This window comes from Dendrobates tinctorius, unplaced genomic scaffold, assembly GCF_039654945.1.
Source record: "Dendrobates tinctorius isolate UK_male_01 unplaced genomic scaffold, ASM3965494v1 ptg000019l, whole genome shotgun sequence".
NCBI classification, from domain to species: Eukaryota; Metazoa; Chordata; class Amphibia; order Anura; family Dendrobatidae; genus Dendrobates; species Dendrobates tinctorius.
Window position 1 is genome coordinate 51,804,795 of NW_027361687.1, and position 24,049 is coordinate 51,828,843.

Consider the following 24,049-nt stretch of genomic DNA (forward strand, 5'->3'; position numbering starts at 1 on the left):
GGTGATAACGGGGAGTTTGATTTACTATTTATGGCGGTTTTTATTTTTGGCAGCTGTCACACGCTAAAAGATGCCTTTTATTGTAAAAATAGTTTTTGCATCACCACATATTGAGAGCTATAATTTTTCCATATTTTGACCCACCGAGTCATGTGAGGTCTTATTTTTTGCGGGACGAGTTGACGTTTTTATTGGTATCATATTCGGGCACGTGACTTTTTTGATCGCTTTTTATTCCGATTTTTGTGACGCAGAATGAACAAAAACCAGCGTTTCATGAATTTCTTTTAGGGGGGTGCATTTACACTGTTCCGCCCGCGGTAAAATTGATAAAGCGGCTTTATTCTTCGGGTCAGTACGGTTACAGCGATACCTCATTTATGTCTTTTTTTATGTTTTGGCGCTTTCATGCAATAAAAACAATTTTATATAAAAAATAATTATTTTTGCATCGCTTTATTCTGCGAGCTATAACTTTTTTTATTTTTTCTCTGATGATGCTGTGTGGTGGCTTGTTTTTTGCGGGACAAGATGATGTTTTCAGCGGTACCATGGATATTTATATGTGTCTTTTTGATCGCGCGTTATTGCACTTTTTGTTCGGCGGTATGATAATAAATGATTATTTTTTGCTTGGTTTTTTATTTTTATTTTTTAAGGGGTTCGCTAAAGGGGTTAACTAATGGGACAGTTTTATAGGGCAGGTCGGTACGGACGCGGCAATACCAAATATGTGTACTTTTACTGTTTTTTTCTTATTATTTCCAAAAAATGAATTTATTAGGGAATATTTTTTTTTTTAAAATGTATTTAGCGATTTTTTAAAAATTACTTTTACACTTTTTTTTAAACTTTATTAGGTTGTCCCAGGGGGGACATCACTGTCCTGTGACAGATCGCTGATCTGTAACATCACAGATCACTGTGACAGATCAGCAATCTGTCACAGGCAGTGTGCAGGTTTCCTCCTTGCCTGCGCTTTGCAGGCACTGAGGAAGTCAGCTCCCTGCAGGCCCCGGAAGGTCCCCGTCGCCATCTTGGATCCGGGGACCTGCAGGGAAAGAGCCCCCCGCAGCAGCGCTGCACATTGCGCTGCTGTGGGGGTCTCAGGGAAGCACGGAGGGAGCCCCCTCCCTGCCGATGCTTCCCTTTAACCCCGGTACACCGCGTTCATGTTTGATCGCGGTGTGCAAGGGGTTAACGTGTCGGGGGCGGTCCGTGACCACCCCTGACACATAGTGCTGGGTGTCAGCTGTGATAATCAGCTGACACCCGGCCGCGATCAGCGGCGCTCACCACGTGGGCGCCGCTGATCGCGCTAGACGTACTATCCCGTCCATGGGCATAGGGGCCCGGGCCTCATGGACGGGATAGTACGTCTGATGTCAGAAAGGGGTTAAAACATCTTCGGCAGTCGGGGGGCTGAGGAGTGCAGTGACCAGTAGAAGCGCAATACAGGGCGAAACGGCCATCGTCCTTGCACTTCCCAGTCCCCTGACTGCACCAAAATTGGCAGATTCGACATTGGCACCGTTTGCTCTTCACAGATGAGAGCAGGTTCACACTGAGCACATTTGACAGACAAGAGAGTCTGCAGATGCCGTTGAGAACATTCTATTGCGACATCCTCCAGCATGACTGGTTTGGCAGTTGGTCAGTAATGGTGTAGGGAGGCATTTCTTTGGAGAGCCGCATAGCCCTTCATGTGCTAGCCAGGGTACCCTGACTGCCATTAGGTACCGGGATGAGATCCTCAGACCCATTGGGAGATCATATGCTAGGCCTCATGTGGCTGAAGTGTGTCAACAGTTCCTGCATGATGAAGGCATTGATGCTATGGACTGGACTACCCGTCACCCAGACTTGAATCCAATCGACCACATCTGGGACATCATGTCTCGTTCCATCCACCAATGGCATTTTGCACCACAGACTGTCCTGGAGTTGACTGATGCTTTAATCTAGGTCTGGCAGGAGAGCCCTCAGGAGAGCATCCGTTGCCTCATTAGGAGCATGCCCAGGCTTTGTAGAGAGGTTATACTGGCAGGTGGAGGCCTCCCACACTACTGACCATCATTTTCTTGTCTTGAGGCATTTCCACTGAAGTTGGATCAGTCTGTAATTTGATTTTCCACTTTGATTTTGAGTATCATTCCAAATCCAGACCTCCACGGGATATTAAATTTGATTTACATTGATTATTGTTATGTTTTATTGTTTCCAACGCATTCCACTATGTAATGAATAAAGATTTGCAACTGGAATATTGCAACTGGTTGGGATGGTTGAGTCATCAACATTCATAGTCATATATGCTCAAATATGTTGTTACCTAAAATATGGAGTCCCATATCAAGAATGGGAATGAGCCCTCTCTGGTGGATGCCATCCCTTACATTGTCAGAGAAGAAGCCAATTTGACCATTTGCTTATCTGGCACTGTTGTAGAGAAAAATTAAAAATCCAGACTGACATCTCCAGAGAGGGGATGTATCCCGCCCACATTGAAAATATGGGATTAAGTATAGCTGGGAAAGAAATTAATTATAACTAGGGAAGTGAGAGATGACAACCTCCATTGAAGTAGGGACCTCCTGCACTGAACCGCAATCACCGTGTCACAGGTTTACCATGACAGAGAGGAACCAGAAGACATCTAATTTCTTCTACTCCTGCACTGATTAGAAGCAGTTCACCTTCATATTAAATGTTGTAAATTTCTTTAAGCAGGGCAGGGGTTAATTTGCTCAGTTGAGAGCTCCTGAAAGCTTTCCTGTGTTAAAGATCTCAGCTGTGCACTCTTAGCCACTCCAATCTCCTATATAAACTGGGTCCTGGCTAGCACTACTTGTCAGAGTAGTTTATGCTGCATGGTTGGAGGTTGTTGGTAGTTGTTATTGGAGAAGGTGTTCGGTGGATTTATCTGTGACTGTTGCTAGGCTTTGAGTGTGTGATAACTCCCTTTCTTCTCCTACCTTGGTTTAACTGCATCCTCCACTCCCCGGAGTTTACCTCTGTTGTTTATGTGTGTATATTTGTATGATTGGTATTTTTCTTTATCCCTGTTCGTACCTTGTTAGTCTGATTGGTGTATTACGATATACTACTACTCCCCTCTTCCCTGGGTCGGAGAAGAGTACAGACTGAGGGCAGATTTAGGAACTAAGGCAAGGTACATGGCCCCGGCGTCTTCACCATCAGAAGTAATCTGGTGAACAGGGTGAGCTAGGGTGCCCCTAGCGTTAGGGACAGGGAAGGAGCCTCTGGTCCTGGGACACACGACAACAGAGTTGTGACAAACCACAGGAGATTTGCTCTGGAAAAAAATACATCAAAACTGAGATTTGTTTGCGCAGAGGTGGGGAAGTACACGTCAAAGACATGAGCTTCCTCTTATCAAAGCACAGCTTTTAGACCTTTTGGAGCCAGTGGTCAATGATGAATATGGGGGTTTGCATAGATCCGATACTTATGAGAGATATATTTTTGGTGTTGTAGCGAAGGGAAAAACATAACACATCCACTCACATCACCAAAAGGCTGGCAGATCTCCTCCAACTTAATATTAGTCTGATGGATGGTGATATCCACGCCATGTTCCATCAATGCAGACAGGGAAAATTGTGATAAGAAACGTGACGACAATATCTACCGCCTGGGACATTGTGCTGTTCTGTCTAAGTTATGCTTCTATGGTTTATATAGATTGTATTATTATTTCCATTCTGTGTATAATTGTCTTGCATTTGCTCTGCTGCCACCTGCTGGTCTTTTTTCTGTATGGCAGCCTGCAGCTAATTAATTCTTGTACATGCCTTTCACTTCCGGTTCAGAGGTTACACCTTCTCTTCCTGCTTCCAGCCATTGTTAGTTTCACTTTCACCTGGGAGAGACATGCTTGTACTGAGCTGTGAAAGGCATCAGCTTTTCGACCACCTTGCTTTATCACTTTGGTGTATCAGTTTGTTAACACTCTGCACGTCTGGAGAACCTATTGTATTACCAATCATGCGCTGTATGTCCAGATTTCCAATTAAACAAGTCTGGACTGTACAATCCCTGGTGTGCATTATCTCTCCAGATGCTGAGCAACATGGTCCTGTCTGCCCTGCATTAAGGAAACGAAGGTAGGAATCTCTCCCAGCCCCTATTCACCAGCCACATCTTCATTCGCCTCATGCTGGGACAGAACAGACATCAAGTGGCAAAGATATCCTGTAAGTTTGGGAACTCCTAGCACATCCTACAACCAGCCCCCACATAGTTCACCAAGGGAACGTATGAGGGCGTAACCTTGATCTAATAAAAAGCAAAAAGAACAGCTTGCTATGATTCTGTCTGGTTTCCTATGAAGTATATCTCTCCTCTAAACTCTGAGCCATTACCATGACACAGATTTAGTAATTTTCTTTTGTTATCGCTTTTATGTCATGTAATTGTATATACTGTATTGCTTTGTTCCCATTTTGTATCATCTTTGTATATTTTATTTATAAACACTGCCTATTTTTCCAGAATAAATATATAAAATATAATTGCCCTGATCCTCTTGCTCTGTAAACTGCACCCCTGAAGCCATATGCTACCTTGTAAAGGGTTTCCAATTGGCCTGCATAAACGATTGGTGGTGGCAGCTGGTAGTTCCTTTTTGTCATTTTGGAGCTGGCAGTGAGCGAACTGGGATATCTATTCCATGCGTTGGAATTGGAGGTGTATATACCATACGCTCACTGGACGTTCCCCAAGAAAAGTCTAGTAGTGAAAGCAGCAGCAGCATTGTCCAGAACTCATCGGTCAATTGCATAATTGTTCTGACGATTGGAGGCAGTGGAGTTGTGTCCCCTGATAGACTTGTGACAGCGGTGGACTGGAGCACCTTGGGCCCACCAGAGAAAATCATTCTTGAGGTCCACTAGGTAGCTACATAGAAATAAATACAAGACCACCAATTGTGCAGTAAAACGCGCTAATATCAGGCTACAATACAAGATAGTACATGTCTTAATTATGTAGCAGAGGTTGGGGTAGCCCCCCTAATAGAATATAAAGTAGCCCCCTCATAAAATATAACGTAGCCCCCTCATATAATATAATGCAGCCCACTCATAGAATATAATGTAGCCCACTCATAGAATATAAAGTAGCATCCTCATAGAATATAATGCAGCCCTCACATAGTACAATGCAGCCCACTCATAGAATAAAATGTAGCCCCCTCATAGAGCATAAAATAGCACCCTCATAGAATATAATGCAGCCCTCATATAGTACAATGCAGCCCCTCATAGAATATAATGCAGCCATCTCATAGAATATAATGTAGCCCCCATATAGTGTAATTCAGCCCCCTCATAGAATATAATGCAGCCCTCATATAGTACAATGCAGTCCCCCGTATAATACAATGTAGCCCTTCATAGGGTATAATGCAGCCAGCCTTATAAAGTATAATGCAGCCCACACAGAATATAATGTAGCCCCCCTCATAGGATTTAATGCTGCCCCCCTCATAGGGTATAATACAGCCCCTCTCATAGTGTATAATGCTGCCCCCTCATAGGGTATAATGCAGCCCACCTCATAGAGTATAATGCAGACCCTCTCAAAGGGTATATTGCTGCCCCCTCATAGAGTATAATGCAGACCCCTCATAGGGTATAATGCAGTTCCTCTCATAGGATATAATGCTGCCCCCCTCATAGGGTTTATTTCACCCCCCTCATAGGGTATAATGCTACCCCCCTCATAGATTATAATTCAACCAGGACTCACTGATATACAGTATATATATATATATATATATACTGTATATATACAGTATATATATATATATATATTAAAAAAACAAACCACAATACTCACTTCTTCTCCTCGTTCCCAAGCTGATTCCGACTCTGCTCCGGTTTCAGCAGCTGTGTAAGGAGATGGCGAGGACCCTTGTGTACCTTCTTTCTCCTTGACGCTGTTCAACTGTGTCACATGCGGCACCCTGATGTTTTATTAATGTCTCGCTATTGTGTGCACTGTAATGTAAATGTATTTGTCATTTGATGCGCTTAGGCTTAGGGATAGATTAGGAAGTAGTACAGGACCATAGGGGGATTAAAATAGAGGGGGCACATTAGAGAATAGGATAGATTAGAGTGTTAGGTTAGGCACAGATAGCAAGGGGTTATTCAATGTGGAGCAGTTAGAACAGAGCAGCACAGACCAGGGAGGTATAGGACAGATACTTCCTGGTTCTGTCAGAAGCCCGGGCAGCCTACCCAAGGGCAGGATATGTGAGTAGAGAGAGAACAAAGGACTAAAGCTGTGGGGAAAAGTCTTCATATTTCAGTAAGGAGCCCCAGGCTGGAGAACAGTGTAAACAGGCACTAGCTCAACAGATTCTTCCCTAGGAAGGATTTTGGATCTAAGACCCGGGTGGGAGCAGCTGAGATAGTGTTCGCGGCACCTTTCCCTAATGGAACCAAATGAGGGGCTGACAGGGAGCTGGTGACGTGTAACATGCAGAAGGGACACAAATTGTTCAAAGAGGCTACCCAGATGGCAGGTACAAGAGAGACATGGGCTGGACACAGATTGTACAAAGAGATGGCAGAGATTGCCAGGATCAAAGAAAGAGAGATTTTAGAGAAGACAGAGTATGCCCAGAAGGCAGGGAAAGTACAGGAAACGTTGCCCTGTGTGAACGGTGCTGCTGTTGTGATGGATGCCTTTTTATTTAGTAAAGTTCAATTGTTGGAAAAGATCTGTGACTCTGTGGTGTTTCCTGGAACCTGGAAGTCAGAAGCTGGAGTAACAGAGATTGAAGGGATCCCAGCAACGGAAGTGAGTACTCGGTTGCATCCATCACACACACAACAAAAAGAACTTTGTATTTCATCTGTTGTGCGCCAGGGTGTGGGAAAAGTACAGCCCGTTGCCACGACTACCACCCTAACCACCTTACAGCTGCACTGTCATCTGCCCGGCACACAGCGGGTACGCAATGAAGTGACTTCATCTCGTACCCGCTGTGTAAGAGGCAGGGGAGAATGATAGTAGAGGGAGTGTCATATGACGACCTCTCCTCCATTATTGCTTTCAATTGTATCGTCATCTATGATGCTGATAGAGTTGAATGCGGCACGCACTGGGGGGCAGCACTGGCGTCGGGCACTCTTGACTTACGGCTCCATAGTGGCCGTGTGGACTGGGGGCCCCTGGGGGAGCGGGGACCAAGGTTTGCCGGCCCTGATAGCGGGCAGTGTTAGCCGCAGCCTGTGGCAAACACTGCCTGCTATTAAAGTGAAATGAATATTCACTTCTCTCCACGCCCATGGGGGCGTGGGGACAAGTGAATGTTCATTTTTCTTTAGCAGCGGGGACAGGCTTTAGCCGCAGCAGCCGGCTCCTGCCTCCTGTCACCCACTGCTGTTGCGCTGGCAACGTGGGTCCCCATAGCAGCTGCATGGTGTATCGCTCTTAGCGACACGGCACTGGCTGCGGACCTCTGGAGCAGTGGGGGCCCTAGGCAATTGCTGGCCCTGTATGCCCACAAATGTCAGTGCCGGGGTCCACCGGAGAATCTTACAGTTCTCCAGTGGGCCAGTCTGACCCTGTGTGTAACCCCCCTGGCTGTTAACCCTTTTACCACAACAAAGAGCAGCCAAAAGATGTCAGCGTTTGATTTCACGTACTCCTGCACTGATTAGAAGCACTTTCTTTTTATATTAAATGGTGCAGGTTTCTGTTAGCAGTGCAGGGGTTAAACTGCTGTTCAGCTTGGAGTCTCTGAAGCATTCCTGCTTGGATGATCTCAGCTATGCAGTATTGGCCACTCCCCTCTGCAATATATACACGCCTCTGGCAATCTGGATTGCCAGTGTTAGTATTATACTGCCTGGTGTGGAGTAGAGTGCAAGTGTTGGTTGTTGATAGAGGCGTTTGGACTGTTGATCACGGATTGTTGCTTGGTGTTTCTGCTGTTTGCGATTCCTCATCCTCTCCTATTTTGTTTACCTCCCTTTTTCCCAGGTGTTCTCTGTTGTTGAGTGCATGTTTGGTATTTTCATTTAGCCCTGTACATCCTCCCTTGTTAGGCTTGTTTGTGTATATACATAGACTATTACCGGGGCGCAGCTATAATGAGGCCATTTGAGCCTGTTGCTTCAGGCGGCAGACAGCTGCTGTGCACAGGGGGCAGCATTATGCACTCTGCTACCCGCAGCACCTACAATTTAGCCTCTGCACACTGGTGCTGCTGGTAGCGTGCAGAGGCTTGTAATTGATGAGGTCACAGGCGGGAAGGTGTCAGGGCCCCCCTGATCATGTGACCCCTGACTCCTCCCCTCTTGTGACCTCATCACAGGTCCTGTGCGCATAGCCCTCGGAGTATGCAAGACTCTGCTGTGCTGGTTGTCATCGTGCTGAATGAGGGAAGTTTATGTGTGGGGTCTGGGGGGGTTTACAGGGTGGATGTAGCAGAGCTGCGCGTGTGTGAGGTGTACGGAGCAGAGCCATGTGTGTACAAGGTGTATGGAGCAGAGCCGCTCATGTGCGAGGTGTACAGAGCGGAGCCGCGAGTACGGAGCTGAGCCGCACGTATGTGAGGTGTACGAAGCGGAGGTGTACGGAGCGGAGCATGTGCGAGGTGTAAAGAGCAGAGCCGCACGTGTACAAGGTTTACTGAGTGGAGCCATGTGTGTATAAGGTGTACAGAGCATGGCCACATGTGTAAAAGGTGTACGGAGCAGAGCTGCATGTGTACGAGGTTTACGGAGTGGAGCCATGTGTGTACTGAGTGGAGCCGTGTGTGCGAGGTGTACAGAGCGGAGCCATGTGTGTAAGAGGCATAAAAAGTGGTACCATGTGTGTATGAGGTGTGCGGAGCTATACGTATACAAGGTGTATTGTGGGGAGCATTCATACCTCACAGCGGGACAGTCCCGATTTTGAGAGAGTCTGCCCCACTGCCCCGGCTGGGAGCTTACTTTTCCCGCAGACACAGGAGTACACAGCGGAGCCCCGAGGAGCACTTTAAAATTCGCATGTGACGTTCCACCGGAAGTGTCGTGCTAGAAGCTGACCGGAAATAAGGTAATTTTGGGAGGAGATTGTGACGAAACCATGGAGGCACTTCAGGGAATGCTTTAGATCCATCACTGTGTCCTCCTCCGACAGCACGGACAGCGGGATCGCCTTGGACTTGGGGATGCCATCCATGTGAGCGTATCATGATATGTCCTGCATCGGGAGGCTCAGGTGGGCACTACAATGGGAGCCGGGCTGCTATAGTATCTTTATAGAATCTTTCTTTCTCTCTCTGTTCTTTCTTGCTCTAATCTTTCTTTTTTTATTTCTCTGTTCTTTCTTCCTTTCCTCTCTCTCTCTGTTCTTTCTTTCTTCTCTTCCTTTCTCTTTCTCTCTGTTCTATCTTTCTTTCTCTCTCTAATCTTTCTTTCTTTTTCTCTGTTTTTTCTTTCTCTCTCTGTTCTTTCTTTCTCTCTGTTCTTCATTTCTCTCTCTCTGTTCTTTCTTTCTCTCTCTGTTCTCTTTCTTTCCCCTCTTTTTTTTCTTTCTTTCTCTCTGTTCTTTCTTTCCTCTTTCCCTCTCTGTTCTTTTTCTCTCTGTTCTTTCTCTCTCTCTGTTCTTTCTTTCCCATTTTTCTTTCTTTCCCATCTTTCTTTCTCTGTGTTCTTTCTTTCCCCTCTTTCTTTCTCTCTGTGTTCTTTCTTTCTCCTCTTGCTTTCGTTTTCTCTCCTTGTTCTTTCTTTCTCTGTTCTTCATTTCTCTCTCTCTCTGTTCTTTCTTTCTCTCTCTGTTCTCTTTCTTTCCTCTCTTTCTTTCTCTCTGTTCTTTCTTTCTTCTTTCTCTCTCTGTTCTTTCTTTCCCATCTTTCTCTCTCTGTTCTTTCTTTCCCCTCTTTCTTTCTTTCTCTGTTTTTTATTTCTTTCCCCTCTTTCTTTCTCCTTTCTTTTTCTCTCTCTCTGCTCCTTTTTTCTGTCCACTCTTTCTTTCTCTCGCTGTTCTTTTTCTTTCTTCTTTCTCTCTGTTTTCTTTCTTTCCCCTCTTTCTTTCTTTCTTGCTGTTCTTTCTTTCCCATCTTTCTTTCTCTTTCTCTCTGTTCTTTCTTTCGCTCTGTTCTTTCTTTCTCTCCCCTGTTTCTTTTGCTCTCTAATCTTTCTCTCTCTAATCTTTCTTTTTCTCTCTGTTCTTTCTTTCTTTCTCTTTGCTCTTTCTTTCCTCTTTCTTTCTATTCTTTCTTTCTCTCTCTGTTCTTTCTTTCTCTTTTTTTCTCTGTTCTTTCTTTCCCCTCTCTCTTTCTTTCTCGCTCTGTTTTCTTCCCCTCTTTCTTTCTCTCTCCCTCTCTGTTCTTTCTTTCCCCTCTTTCTTTATTTCTCTCTCTCTGCTCTTTTTTTCTGTCCCCTCTTTCTTTCTCTCTCTGTTCGTTCTTTCTCTCTGTGTTTCTTTCTCTCTGTCTCTCTGTTCTTTCTTTCCCCTTTCTTTCTCTCTCTGCTGTTTCTTTCTTTCTTTCCTCTCTTTCTTTCTTTTGGCTGTGGGATTTGTGTGGCAGGGCTGCATTTTTGTCCCAGTCCGGCCCTGTGGCAGGCCTACCATTGCCAGTATTGACCCTTGTTCTGTATACTTCTCTGTTGTTCTTGTATGTGCGTGTGATGGCGCTTACATCCTTGTGTTTGGACACCTTTTTTCTATTTATCTAAATTAAAATGTCCACTATTGTACTCAGTTTTACAATATAAATATAAAAATTTACTTTGTGGGCGGGGGGAGGGGGCATCATATTGCTGTTCAGAGAGGCTAGGTTCACCTCTGACTATTACTCCCCACTTCTTTGAGTGGGAGAGGGGGACATATATAGGGCTGATTCAGGAGGTCAGCAAGGTATGTGGACCCAGCATCTTCATTATTAGAAGTAATCCAGAGAACAGGGATAGCTATGGCACCTCTAGTGTTAGGGACAGAGAAGGATCCCCTGGCCCCGAGGTCTGCGTGATCTCCCCAGTGTCTTCCAAGACAGGCACAATTGTAGTTTATGGAGCATCTCCAATGGCCTGCAACCTCAAACATATGGACCAATAGGTCCTCATATAAATGTCAACCAACCATGGCCAATCTTAAACTGAGTTCTTCTGACTAACATAAACTCACATAATTATAGAATATGACAGCGTCAAGGACTTTGCTCGCTTGTGCATTCTGAAGATTAAGCTCATCTCCCTTCCTCCCATCCACCTGTACATTGTATTGAGGAAATCCTATGGTCACCTCATCTCAAAGGGAGCAGCCATCCATTTTGATTTGATTTTTACTCAGCAGTGTCACGTTAGCCTCCTCCATTATGAAGAGCGGTGCAGGCCATGTCAGCCTCTCTCTTATCATTGCACTACACATGTCGGAACACTAAACATTAAGCTGAAGACTTGGTAAGAGGACGTCAGACTGAATGATTAGGTCAGCGTAAAATATGGTCGATGTTGAGTTCGATATCAGCTTTGAACCTTCTTTTCATCCATTGTCAATTGTTGGTTATAGTAACTATGAAACACCCATTTGAATCAGAGCATCTGACAAAAGGTGTATGAGTACAATTACATTTTACGTCCCTGAGATGGGTTCAAGAATTGAGCTTGAGGTGGCTAGGGTTAATGTGGCTTGAATTAGGACTCCTATGACACAGAACCCCCACCTCCGGGAGGTGTTGCCTTTTTCCAGGAGATTCATGGCCAGCAGTTTTCTTGAGTATGGCCTATAGTCAAAATTATTTTGGCCTAGTTCCTGCCTTTGAAGGCTTTGGGAATGACCATGGTTGGTTTGAATATTGACTTCTCATGGACCGAGCTCCGATTAGGTGGCTACCAGTGGCCTCCATACTTATGTTAGCAAGTTGTGGGATGCAGTGACAGACAGAAGGCAGAGCAAGGGTTAACAAATTTAACTGTTTAATTTATCAAGGGATTAACTCCTCGCAGGGAGACAAATGGTTAATGGGAAAATGTGCAGAACAATAAGTGCAGAATAAGAACAGTCTTTTTAGAAAGAACTTATAGTGTCCTTTGTTCTCATCTACAGCAGATGATCCCGCAGGGAATTGCAGCATCAGCAACAGCTGAAACGATGTCCACAGGGAGGTCCTTTACACGACGGTCTGTCTTCTGGTGGCAGCGGTCGGTGTCCCGTACCTTCCGCTGAGCCCCTAGTCCATGAATACGTGTGACTGAAGCAAACAAGGCCACAGCACTCCCAGAGTCAAACGTGAATGGCCGTGAAGCAAGTGGCTGGGAAGGCCGCAATGTTCTGTCCAGTACTTGGCTCTGCCTGCTCTGCACGTGCACAGTACTCACAAACAGTGGGCGCACGGCACCTCTATCTCTGGCAGTTACTGAGAACACGGCACCTCTCTGTGGAGAGGTCCCACTGCAGATGACGGGGACCAACCGACGAGGCCTGTCGCGGCGCTGGTACGCGGGGAACGGAGAAGCGCGCTGCGTGCCTGTCTGTGCGCTGCTGCTGGTTGGCGCCAAAACTGACTGCTTCCGTGTACGCTGCTGCATTGCTAGGCCCCCGCCCCCTGCTTCCGGGTTACGAGATTTGTCCGGTCTCTTATTCTTTTCCCCGGACAACAGAGGAGACAGCCCCGACAGTTTCGAACCAGGCACAGGAGAGGTACCCGGAGCCCGGTCTTCCTCTTTACACTTACTTCCCCAGTAAAGCTTATATAAGATGTGCGAGGCTAGAGAAGCGTCATATATCTTCTATGGATTGTATGTAGTGGCTTCTCCGATGATGAATTGCTCATGATCCATCACAGGTTATTATCGCCATCAGATACGATCATTTTGCTTGGCATTCGGCAGATCCCCGTCATGCACTTGCTTGCTCATTACTAGTGGAGTGAGTTTACTCTGCACGCTTGTCAGGACTGTGTGGCAGGAGAAGGTAGGCATATAGAAATATAGGAGGATTAATAGATTGTGGAGCTGAAGGTATGACCCAATATTAGAGAAAAATAATAAGAGGCCTGGGCTACAGACACAGAATGCTGCAGCCTCAATTTCACATTTTAGTAACCCTTTGTGAACTGAACAAAGAGAAGTATCAGGGCAACTTCTCCAATAACCCTCTTGTGTAGTTCCATCCGAAACACCAGCCACCACCGATGGTCTCATGTTTGGTTGGAAAGGTATACAGGACATGGTACTCGCACAGCTGTACTGCGTACTCAGCCAGAGCTGAAGATTTTCCACCATAATGGTCATACCATGGACAGATGAGGAAATCATCCTTGTGATAAACAGAGTCCCCAATCCATGTAGGATGACAGATTTCCTGTGCTGATTTCAGGGTTCTGTTCTCTGGATCTTTTTTCACAGTTCTAAAAGGAAAGTTCTATCAATGCTCGCAGTAAACAAGTGAGGTGGGGGAGGAGGCTGATGGTGAGGCTGCGGGCTGGGGGTGCTGCGGAAGCAGGTTTTGTGCACCAATGCAGTGAATGGAGTGGTGGAAGGCTGGCTGCTGACTCACTAATTCTCTTAATACCACCATTAAATGTGGCTTTTATATGAGCAATTAACCCTTTGGTGAATCGCTAGTGACTGTATCTATTCAAAGAGTACATGAGTTTGAAAAGATTGTATGTGATGATGTATAGATAGGAGGATGCATAAATAGACGATACGTGAGAATGTGTACATAGTTTGTCAGGATAGATAGTATATGAGGTCGTAGATGTAGGATGGTTAAAACATTTTTTTGCCCTCTTTCAAACATCACAGACTGTTGCTGAGGGTTTGGTGTTGTGTGCATCAATACATTTTGTAGACAAAGTGCCCCAGGTGTAATATGCTCAGTCAGCCTCTGAATAGCAGGAAGGCACTGATGTCAAGAGCGGAGAGAAGGGACAGGGACCAGCACTGTGCACTGCTGCTCTTTGGAAAAGCAAAGAGATTGTTTCTGTAGAGAAGGAAGTGCTGCCAAGGTGTTTGCCAGCTGATTGTGATAACTACAAGAAAAGTGTTGCCAGTGTTAGCTCATTGCTATAAACCAAATTTCTATTTCTGATCAGGAAAGATATATATCTTTGTACCGTGTTAGCCAGTAGATAGAAAAATATTCAGAATTGAGAGTCCTCAGTGGTTGTGATACCTTTTAATGGCTAACTGAAAAGATAGTAACACATTGCAAGCTTTCCAGACTACTCAGGTCTCTTCATCAGGCAAGACATACAAAATCTGAAGAATCACATATTTGTACACAACACAGCACAGAAATAATATTATAGATAAGACAAGTGATGTGAAGCGGAACTATCATTATGGAAGAGTGATAAACAGTTGTGGCCATAAATATTGGAATAATTCATAGATAAGGAGTGTGAATGTTTTATTGTCCTCTGATTGGGGTTTGGTTCTGTGTTGTGATGCCGCCACAAGGTCTGAGGAGCAAATTCCTTACTTGATGTAAAAGACATAAATCCATGCGACTCATTCATTCCTGCACTGAGTGTGTCAAAGGTTGTTATAATATACTCTCAGACTCTTCTGTCTCTCTGAGATTTGAAGTTACCTTTTAATACAAGTAATTTCATGTCCAAGGTGCTGTGATCAGGGATTCAAAAATATTTTGTATGGATTTATGTCTATGGAATTTGCTCCTCAGACCTTGTGGGGGTGTAAGGATGGTCCAGGACTGTAATCATGGCCGAGCACTCCGGTGCATCTGTGCCCTGGCCTCATCTTACATGAAAATGGCATTCTTTCACCAGCATACCTTTGTCTTCTCTCACTGCGCCATCAGGGATACCAATGTGGTGCTGAAGCCTTTCTGCAATTGGTTTTGCAAGACTTGAGACAGTCCGGTTCAAATACAACAAGTGAAACTTTACTTGAATAACTTGGCAGAACATTCTTGTCAGTTACAACATCAACAGCAAGTTTCATGCTGTTCTCATTCTGTTCTTTCCCTTTACTCAGTTCCACGTCCTCCAGTACATTAAGGGGTAATAGCGACTTAGGCGGTACCGCAGCGTTCTCCCTGTTCAGACTTCCTGTGCTTGGGGATTCTCTGGCCCATTTTGCCCCTTTCCTGAGAGCATCGGCCCATGCAACTATCTACCACATGTTCAACAATCTGCGCCCTGTACTTTCCCGGACCGCTTCCTTTCTCCAGCTATGAACTGCTGCAATCCTGTTGCTTGACATTATACTTCTGTCCTATTGACTCTGAATGGCTAAGCTTCTCTTTAACATTATGTGACTGCTGTCGTGTCCTGGGCCCAGAGCCCATGTGGAATATTCGGGTGCCCAGGCCCTTCTGACTACCTAAGGGAACATTCCTAGCTTACCACACAGCAGCCCCTCCTATAGTTAACCCTTTCCTACACTATACACTAGCTGAAAGCTCTGTAGACTATAATGCCCCCATCTAGTGGCCAATCCAATAACTGTGCTTACCCTTTACACTATACATAGCAACATTACAATGGTATAACATTATACATATATACATTTAGCAAGATACGGTAATACACATAACAGTGTAGAAGTACCATTATATAGACATGGTAATACACTTAATCGTGCAGCAGTACCATAATGTATAAACAAACGTACATACACTGATAATATATGGCACCGGGACGAAAGAGAAAGGCAAGGGCATTACCATAATATATCATACCCCCTACAGGGGCATCACAACACAGAACCAGACCCCAATCAGAGGACAATAAAATGTACACACTCCTTATCTATGAACAATATTTATGGCCACAACTGTTTATCACCGGGTCACTGGTGTGTTGGCATGACAACCGGAGGTCTCCTGGAGACCTCTATAAATGTCAATTTCTGATTGCTGTGAGCGCCACCCAGTGGTCGGCACTCATAGCAAGTCAGCAATTCTACTACATAGAGGCGATCTGACCATTGCCTCTATGGAGCAGAGCCAATCGAGTTGTAGCAGCTTCTAGTATCCTATGGTGACTGTTGAAGCATGCCAAAAGTAAAAAAAAATGTGTTTAAAAATATTTTAAAAAATGTAAAAAATATAAAAGTTCAATTCACTACCCTTTCGCCCCATTCAAAATATAACAATAAAAATAAAATCAAACATACATGTATTAGGTATCAGCGCGTTCAGAATCGACTGATTTATCAGTTAAAAAAAGGACTAACCTGATCGCTGAACGGCGTAGTGAGAAAGAAAGTGAAAACGCCAGAATTACGTTTTTTTCGTCGCCGCGACATTGTATTAAAATGCAATAACGGGCGATCGAAAGATCATATCGGCACCAAAATGGTATCATTAAAAACGTCAGCCTAACAGGCAAAAAATAAGCCTTCACCCAACCCAAGGTCACGAAAAATGGAGACACTACGGGTATCGGAAAATCACGCAATTTCTTTTTTTTTTTTTATAGCAAAGTTTGGAATTTTTTTTCACCACTTACATAAAAAAGAACCTACACATGTTTGGTGTCTATAAACTCGTAATGACATGGAGAATCATAATGGCAGGTCATTTTTAGCATTTAGCGATCTACTAAAAAAGCCAAACAAAAAACAAGTGTGGGATTGCCCTTTTTTTGCAATTTCACCGCACTTGGAATTTTTTTCCTGTCTTCTAGTACATGACATGGTAAAACCAATGGTGTCGTTATTGATGGAAAAATAAAAAAGTTATGGCTCTGGGAAGGAGGGGAGCGACAAACGAAAAACCGAAAAAAGCTCTAGAGATTAAGGGGTTAAAAGGTATCAACCACTGAAGACTCTCAATTCTAAATATATTACTTCTGCTCAAGTTTTTTACCTCTTATAGAGACATTATAATCATTCAGATTGTTGTATCCCAGTGAGCAAAATTCAAAGTGGAAAGACCATTCTGTCCAACTTGGGCAAGTGTATTCATACTGTTTCATTAAAGCAGCTACCACAAGCAGAGTCCCTGGAGTGGGAGCCCTTTCATATAGGTAGTATATAAAGATGTATAGATGGATGTAAGGATGTTTAGATATTATGTGAGGAAAGCACTGATAGTATGTGCAAATGTATAGCTAGTACATTGGAATTTATCTATCAATTGTATCTGAAGGCATACAGATGGCTCTGCACTCTCTCAAATTCTCTGGCCCTCTTTCTGTAAACCCATTGTACTGGGGATCTGCTGAGTGTCATCTTATAATCTGGCTTCATAGATACAAAATTCCTCTAACAGACCTTCCTAAAACCCTCATCAGCGTTTTACACAAACTGAGTTCTATCTCATTGTGATTGTGGTAAAAAGACAGAACTACTGTCTAGTAGGCATCAGAATGCCATATAACCCAGTGCCAGATTGACAGATGTGTTGGGCTAAAGTTCATGATCGAATCTTTGCATGCTGGCTCATTGCCTCCAGATAATCAAATCTCACAGAGGACCATTTATTGTTCTTGTTACAGAACCACTCAGCACCCAGAATATGTTGTGCATGTATATATAATAGGTTCCATGTGAGATGCATGTCCCTAATGTATCAGCAGTGTCCGCCCTCCCCCCACCTTTGTAATTCCCACAGTAAACATCCGCAGGCTCCAGCCACCTGCGGCTTTTGTAATGCATGTCTGGCCTGCCGCTTTTATATTGGCCTGCCCTCTGTATCTGTGTGATATATTCTGTGTCCTGTGAGTCAAGTGTTGTCAGACTGGAAATACATGGAGAAGCAGTGATCTTTTATATGCGCCCATGCACTCAGAGGAATTCCAGCCAGCATCCTTCATTCAGACTCCAGCCAACGCAGAGTGGACCTCCGAAAACACGGGGTGGTACTGAAAGAGGTACCCCAGATTGGAAGACCCCGTTACAGTTCTTGTATCAGATTTCTAGCTATTTCGGTCTGTCGACATTTGAGTGGCCTCCTCTATGTTGAGTACCAATCACCAATGGTTTCAATTTTTACCAGTTGTCAATTGCGTAGAAGATGAATACATAATTAAAATTCTACTTACGCTCTGAGTCCTCATTTTTGAAATATCCAATCAGCTTAGGTTCGTCTTCAATATTTTCGAAGGCGGCAAGTTCATGACTTCCATCAATAAATTCCACTGGGTCCTCCAGAACCTGCAGAGGACAGGGTCAATATTAGTTAGTTATCTTCTCTTTTCATGATCCCTCAGTGAGCTACACAATCTTGGATGACATGAATTACACGTAAGAAGTCTATGGTCGAATATCAACAAAGACCTCAATATATTAGCCTTTCTGGTTCTTTTTATGCTCGGATGGAGAGTTGAAAGAGGACATGACTTAGGAAAAGGAGTGGGGTTAAAATGTTTGGTGTCTATTGCATAAAGTCATATGGGAGGAAGGTTTTTGTAATGGCAAGCTGCCTCTCAAACTAGAAGCTCCTCTATATCTGGTTTGGTAACGCCGTTTTACAGGCTCCACTTGTAGAATGTTTTTTTCGATAGCATTAAACTTTATGTGACCAAATATGAAATATAAAAAGCATAATTTATTTTGTCTCTTGCACTTTGACTTGTGGTGAACAGTCAATGCGTGACCAGGAGGACCTTCAAAAAGGAAGGTTAATTGTTAATATTCGGCTTAAATAACCTCATAGGTTCAAACCGTGTTATTCCAAACATGTCTGAATCCCCTGAAGGGATTTCAATTGCTTTTTCTGATTTGCGCTGTGCAATCTTTCAGATTTCATAATATTCTGAAGCTGTAATTGGGGTCAGTCGGGACTTAATTCTGTAAACACTGCCGGGATTTACTGTCTGTGCCAAAGCAAAGCGTGTTCTCTTTAAATATAGCTGCTAATAACTGGTGACAGGAGGCATCTAAAATATGAAAAAAGAGGTATTAGAGCTGCCATTTAGCTTGAAATGTGGATCTGAAGTCATCTACCTGAAGACAAGGTTCTCTACATTACAGCTCAATATCCTTCTCCTACTGAGACATCTGCCCTCCCCCCATCATCTGTCTCTTGAATATCAGGCAGGGGTTCTATGTATTTTACTTCTCCTGATAATGTCATTCTTCTATAGTTTGGCCTCCCGTTGCTCTTGTCTTGTCTTCCTCATTACATTTCTTTATTTTTCATCGTAGACACCTCCTCGTCTCTCTAGTCATCTATCTTCTCATTACTCTGATTTTTCTCTGTATCTATATTGCGTCTTGTGTCCCACTCAGCTGACTTTTTAGTCTATCCTTCCTCCCGGGATTTTTTATCCCCTTGTCCTTTATTGTTTCTTACTGTCTATTACATCCTTCATCACCAGATTTTCTACTTGGTTCCTCCTTTTCTTCAAGTTGCTCATCTATGTCTTTTTTCCCCTCTTTCTTCCTCTTTGCATCCTCTGTTTCTTCTGTCTCATTTTATTCTCTCTTACTCTTTGTTTTTACTTTCTGTGACTGTTTTGTTTCCTTCTTGTCATACATTCCTTCCTAATATCTTCTCTCCTTTTGATCCAATTATTTTCTGTTCATTTTTCTTTCCCAACCATTTTTCTATCCCTTTCAAATAATATCTCCTCTTTCTAACCATAGTGTCCTCTTATCGCTTCACCACCTTTATTCAGTCTTTTTTTTTTACCCTGTCCAACCCTCCCTACCTTTTTTCATTCTTTTTTTCATTTTACCATTTTGACTTCATCCTCTTTCTATTGTTTTGTTCTTTATATTGACCTTTTTATCCTATTTTTGCCCTTTTTTCCTTCTGACCTTCTTTCTTTTCTTTAATTTCCAACTTTCATCTTTTACTTGATCTTCTATCTTGGACATTTCCTTTAGTCCCATCTCGTTAATTCTCATCCTTCGACTTCTGTACTTCCTTTCTCTCCAGCGCCCTTTCACTTTTGTCCTTTTTCCTTCTGCTTCCCTATTCTCCAACTTCCACCTCTCACTATATCACTCTCGTTCGCTTCCCTCTAGTTCACCTTTATTACTCTCTTCTGTCCTCATTCTTTCTTTACTTTTGCCTCTCCCCTTCTCTCCTCCTTACTAGTTAGGATTATGCTAGCCTATTTCGCTTTCCTTTCCCTGCTTGTAGTCCTTTTTTTCTCCTTTCACGTCTTTTTTTCACTCTTCACCTCTCTTCATCACTATTTTTGTCCTTTTGCCTTTCTTTCTCTCTCTCTCATACCTATTTATTTTTCATTTTCAGTATTAAAAGTGGAATTCTGAGTTCCATGTTTTGAACTCTCAATGATTACATTTGGAAATGTGCAATGCTTCTTTTCTCCTGCAGAGGCACTGCAGGAAATCTGAGCACTTGCCGTCAGGTTCCTCCACAATTTACAGTTATTGAGGAAACCTTCCAGATAATCAATTATCTAGAGCATTATTTTAGTATCTCCTAGATCTGTTCCAGATTGGTGTTGGTCACCTATCACAAGGAGCACAGATCTGTACATTGCATAGTGGCTGTAACTGGTACTGCAAGCTTTCTTATTGTTTGTAAGGGGAAAAAGCTTGCACTACCATTCCCAACCACAATGTATGGAGCTGGGCCACTTCTGGTTTACCGTGCACTTTTAATTAGCTGATCGATGGGGTTAGTAAGGGGGTGCCATGAGTTGGACCCCTCAGCGATCTGACTTTGAAGAACCCATAGACTTTATGTACAGACATCGTAACAACAATAAATGACTCTCACCACACTTACATCAAGTAGGAACTCCACCAGAGTGTCTGCTGAAAACTCCCCGTCATATTCAATTATCTCATCATCCTTAAACACATAGATACTGTCTTCTTCATGCAGTCCTGGATGATAAAAAATAAGAGAAAAAAAGAGAAAAACTTTGTAGTTAGGTGATGCAACATACAAAAATTATGCATTTGTAATTTGATTTTTTTTTGCTGTTTATTTCTGTTTTTCTGTTTTTTTTACCAGTGTTTCACATGTTTCCTCATTAACACAGATTTATTTTTTCGGCGTTATTTATTAAAAATAATGCAACACTTTCAGACATCAATTGATATGTTACAGATTTTGTCTTTCATGTTGCGTTGGGTCTGTCTCCTGTTTTTTGAAGAGTTATCACTTTTTCATTTCTTGGATGCTATTTATTAAAATTTATTAAAAGTTATTTTTAGCCAATTTGGAGTTTTTTTCCAAAAATATGAAGAAATGAGGCTATCAGAGCTGTTATTATTCTCTCGGTGCTTATGTGGCTTTGCTCTGGATTGTGTAAGGAGATGGACTTACTGCTGATATTACTCCTTGAAGACGTGTATTGTTATGATGTGTAATGTGTATTGTGCCATGCGTCAATAGTAAGGGTGTTGTAGTTTCACCATCAGTAGGCAGAGTTAGGGTTAGTAATTGGGACTAGTCCAGACCTGGATTGTCTAAGGTGCCGGGACAGAGACAGTTTCCTGTCAAGAAATGAGTTAGGGCCCAGCATGCAAGAGAAGCAGATCTAATGTCAGACTAGTAAGCAGAGCCGTGTGACATTGGTGTCCCTGACGTAAGTGGAGACCGAGGCAGTGGATTTCGAGGTCCGATGTAGAAGAAGGAAAGTGACAGAAGGACATAGAGATGCACTGGAGACAGGGTGTGGAACAGGACTCCTAGCCTAATAGTATGGACCTGAGTACGCAAGCTGGAGAAGTAACCAGCAGACGGAATGGAGAACATGAGATGAAGAGATTGTCCAGGCCGGGAGATCCAAGGCGTCGGCAAGTTAAATATCTCACATAGTGGCAAACTAGTTTCCCTGGGAGAAAGGAGGACACGGAACCGTAGATTGAAGTACAGAACTCTTAGTTACTGGGCTTTAGTACTGAGCTGGGTTGTGGTGAAGACAGAGGAACTTGAGGCAGAATCAAGTACGCTTGGAAGACATAGAAACAAGTAAGCTTGGAAGACATAGAGAGATCATGTGTGAAGATGCTCCGTAATTTCAAGGAAGCATTTGTGAAATTATGCACCTGCTATCTATTCTACGTAGTTCCCACCAAGTTAATATTAAATAAAAGACAATTTATTTTTAAGTGGTGGTTTCCCTCACTGAGCTGATTAACATCTGGTCCTGGTCAGCCGAAGACACTGGCATCACACAGCCTGCAAGGGCATAGCGCCCTCTTAGACGAAGTCCACATACCCAGCCAGGACCACCATTTTCATTTAGCATGTTGGGGCGTAAAACATGCGTACCGCATCCACGGCTGCCGCCCCACAGCACGCTACAGTTGTACCAATTCTTCCAAGTCCTTTTGTGCCCATAATATTTTTGCTTTTTGTGCTCCATTTCAAGACAAGTTAGAAATGAAGTAACTTTGCCTATAACTGCAATTAAAAATCTTGTACCATTTTCTGTCTACAGCTCCTATTCAGAAAATATGTTTCCATTGTTGCAGACTACAAATAAAGAAACCCAGTATAGTTTGGTCCTGTAAATTATGTCCTACTTTCCTTATTCTGTCTCTACTTCTACTGTATGCAGACTAAAAGTTGGAGAAAACATCAAGAAGTATCTATACTTGCCAACATCACCATTGGAAAGAAAGGGTGTTTAAGTCCAGCTTCAAGGAACCTCCACTTTCATCCCAGCACATGGCCGAATATGTCTGGCTTGTTTTTAAGATTTGAGACAATACTGAAAAATTTAGGACTATTGACAACGATGAATTTCACATGAGTGCATGGTCTGACTACACAAGGGTTTTTTGTAGTCTGTTACCAAGGAGACTCCCGGTCTATATTTGAATTGTAGGAGTAAGGGAGGCTATGATCAAAGCATTATTGTATTGGAAATCATTTTTTTTCCCTCAATTTAGGTGTAAAATTATATTTTCATTAATTTCTCTGTACACTGTGTTCCAAATTATTATGCAAATTGGATTTAAGTGTCATAAAGATGTTATTTTTTGTTTTTCAAATAAACTCATAGATGGTATTGTGTATCAGGGCTCTTTGGATCACTGAAATCAATCTCAAATGCCTGTGATAATTAGTTTACCAGGTGAGCTCAATTAAAGGAAAACTACTTAAGAATGATGTTCCACATTATTAAGCAGGGCACAGGTTTCAAGGAATTTAGGAAATAAAAAGGATCTCTCTGCTGCTGAAAAGCATCAAATAGTGCAATGCCTTGGTCAAGAGATGAAAACATTAGATATTTCCCAAAAATTTAAACGTGATCATTGTACTGTTAAGAGATTTGTGGTTGATTCTGAGCACAGACATGTTTGTGCTGATAAAGGCAGAATGAGGAAGGTTTCTGCCAGGCAAGTTCATTGGATTAAGAGAGCAGCTGCTAAAAAGCCATTACAAACCAGCAAACAGATATTTAAAGCTGCTGGTGCCTCTGGAGTCGCTCGAACCTCAAGGTGTAGGATCCTTCAAAGGCTTGCTGTGGTGCATAAATCTACTATTCGGCCACCCCTAAACATGGTTCACAAGCAGAAATGGTTGCAGTGGGCCCAGACATACATGAAGACTAATTTTCAAACAGTCTTGTTTACTGATGAGTGTCGAGCAACCCTGGATGGTCCAGATGGATAGAGTAGTGGATGGTTGGGGGGATGGCCACTATGTCCCAACAAGGCTGCGATGTCAGCAAGGAGGTGGAGTCATGTTATGGGCCGGAATCATGGGGAAACAGCTGGTAGGGCTCTTTAAGGTTCCTGAAGGTGTGAAAATGACCTCTGCAAAGTATATAGAGTTTCTGACTGACAGCTGTCTTCCATGGTATAAAAAGCAGAAACGTGCCTTCAGGAGCAAAATCATCTTCATGCATGACAATGCACCATCTTATGCTGCAAAGAATACCTCTGAGTCATTGACTTCTATAGGCATAAAAGGAGATAAACTCATGGTGTGGCCACCATCTTCCCCTGACCTCAGCCCTATAGAGAACCTTTGGAGTATCATCAAGCAAAAGATCTATGAGGGTGGAAGGCAGTTCACATCAAAACAGCAGCTCTGGGAGGCTATTCTGACTTCTTGCAAAGAAATACAAGCAGAAACTCTCCAAAAACTGACAAGTTCAATGGATGCAAGAATTGTGATGGTGATATCAAAGAAGGGTTCCTATGTTAACATGTAACTTGGC

At 43.3% G+C, this 24,049-nt stretch overlaps 1 protein-coding gene across 1 annotated transcript in view; it reads right to left on the minus strand.

The window, feature by feature from the left end:
• CASQ1 (calsequestrin 1) overlaps positions 1 to 24,049 on the minus strand; it is a 90,889-nt gene that overhangs the window by 25,272 nt on the left and 41,568 nt on the right. The window contains exons 3-4 of the mRNA XM_073567020.1: positions 20,653 to 20,753; positions 17,990 to 18,101 (exon numbers count right to left, since the gene is read on the minus strand). Of these exons, the coding sequence (XP_073423121.1) occupies positions 17,990 to 18,101; positions 20,653 to 20,753 (213 nt within the window). The remainder of the gene's footprint in view (positions 1 to 17,989; positions 18,102 to 20,652; positions 20,754 to 24,049) is intronic.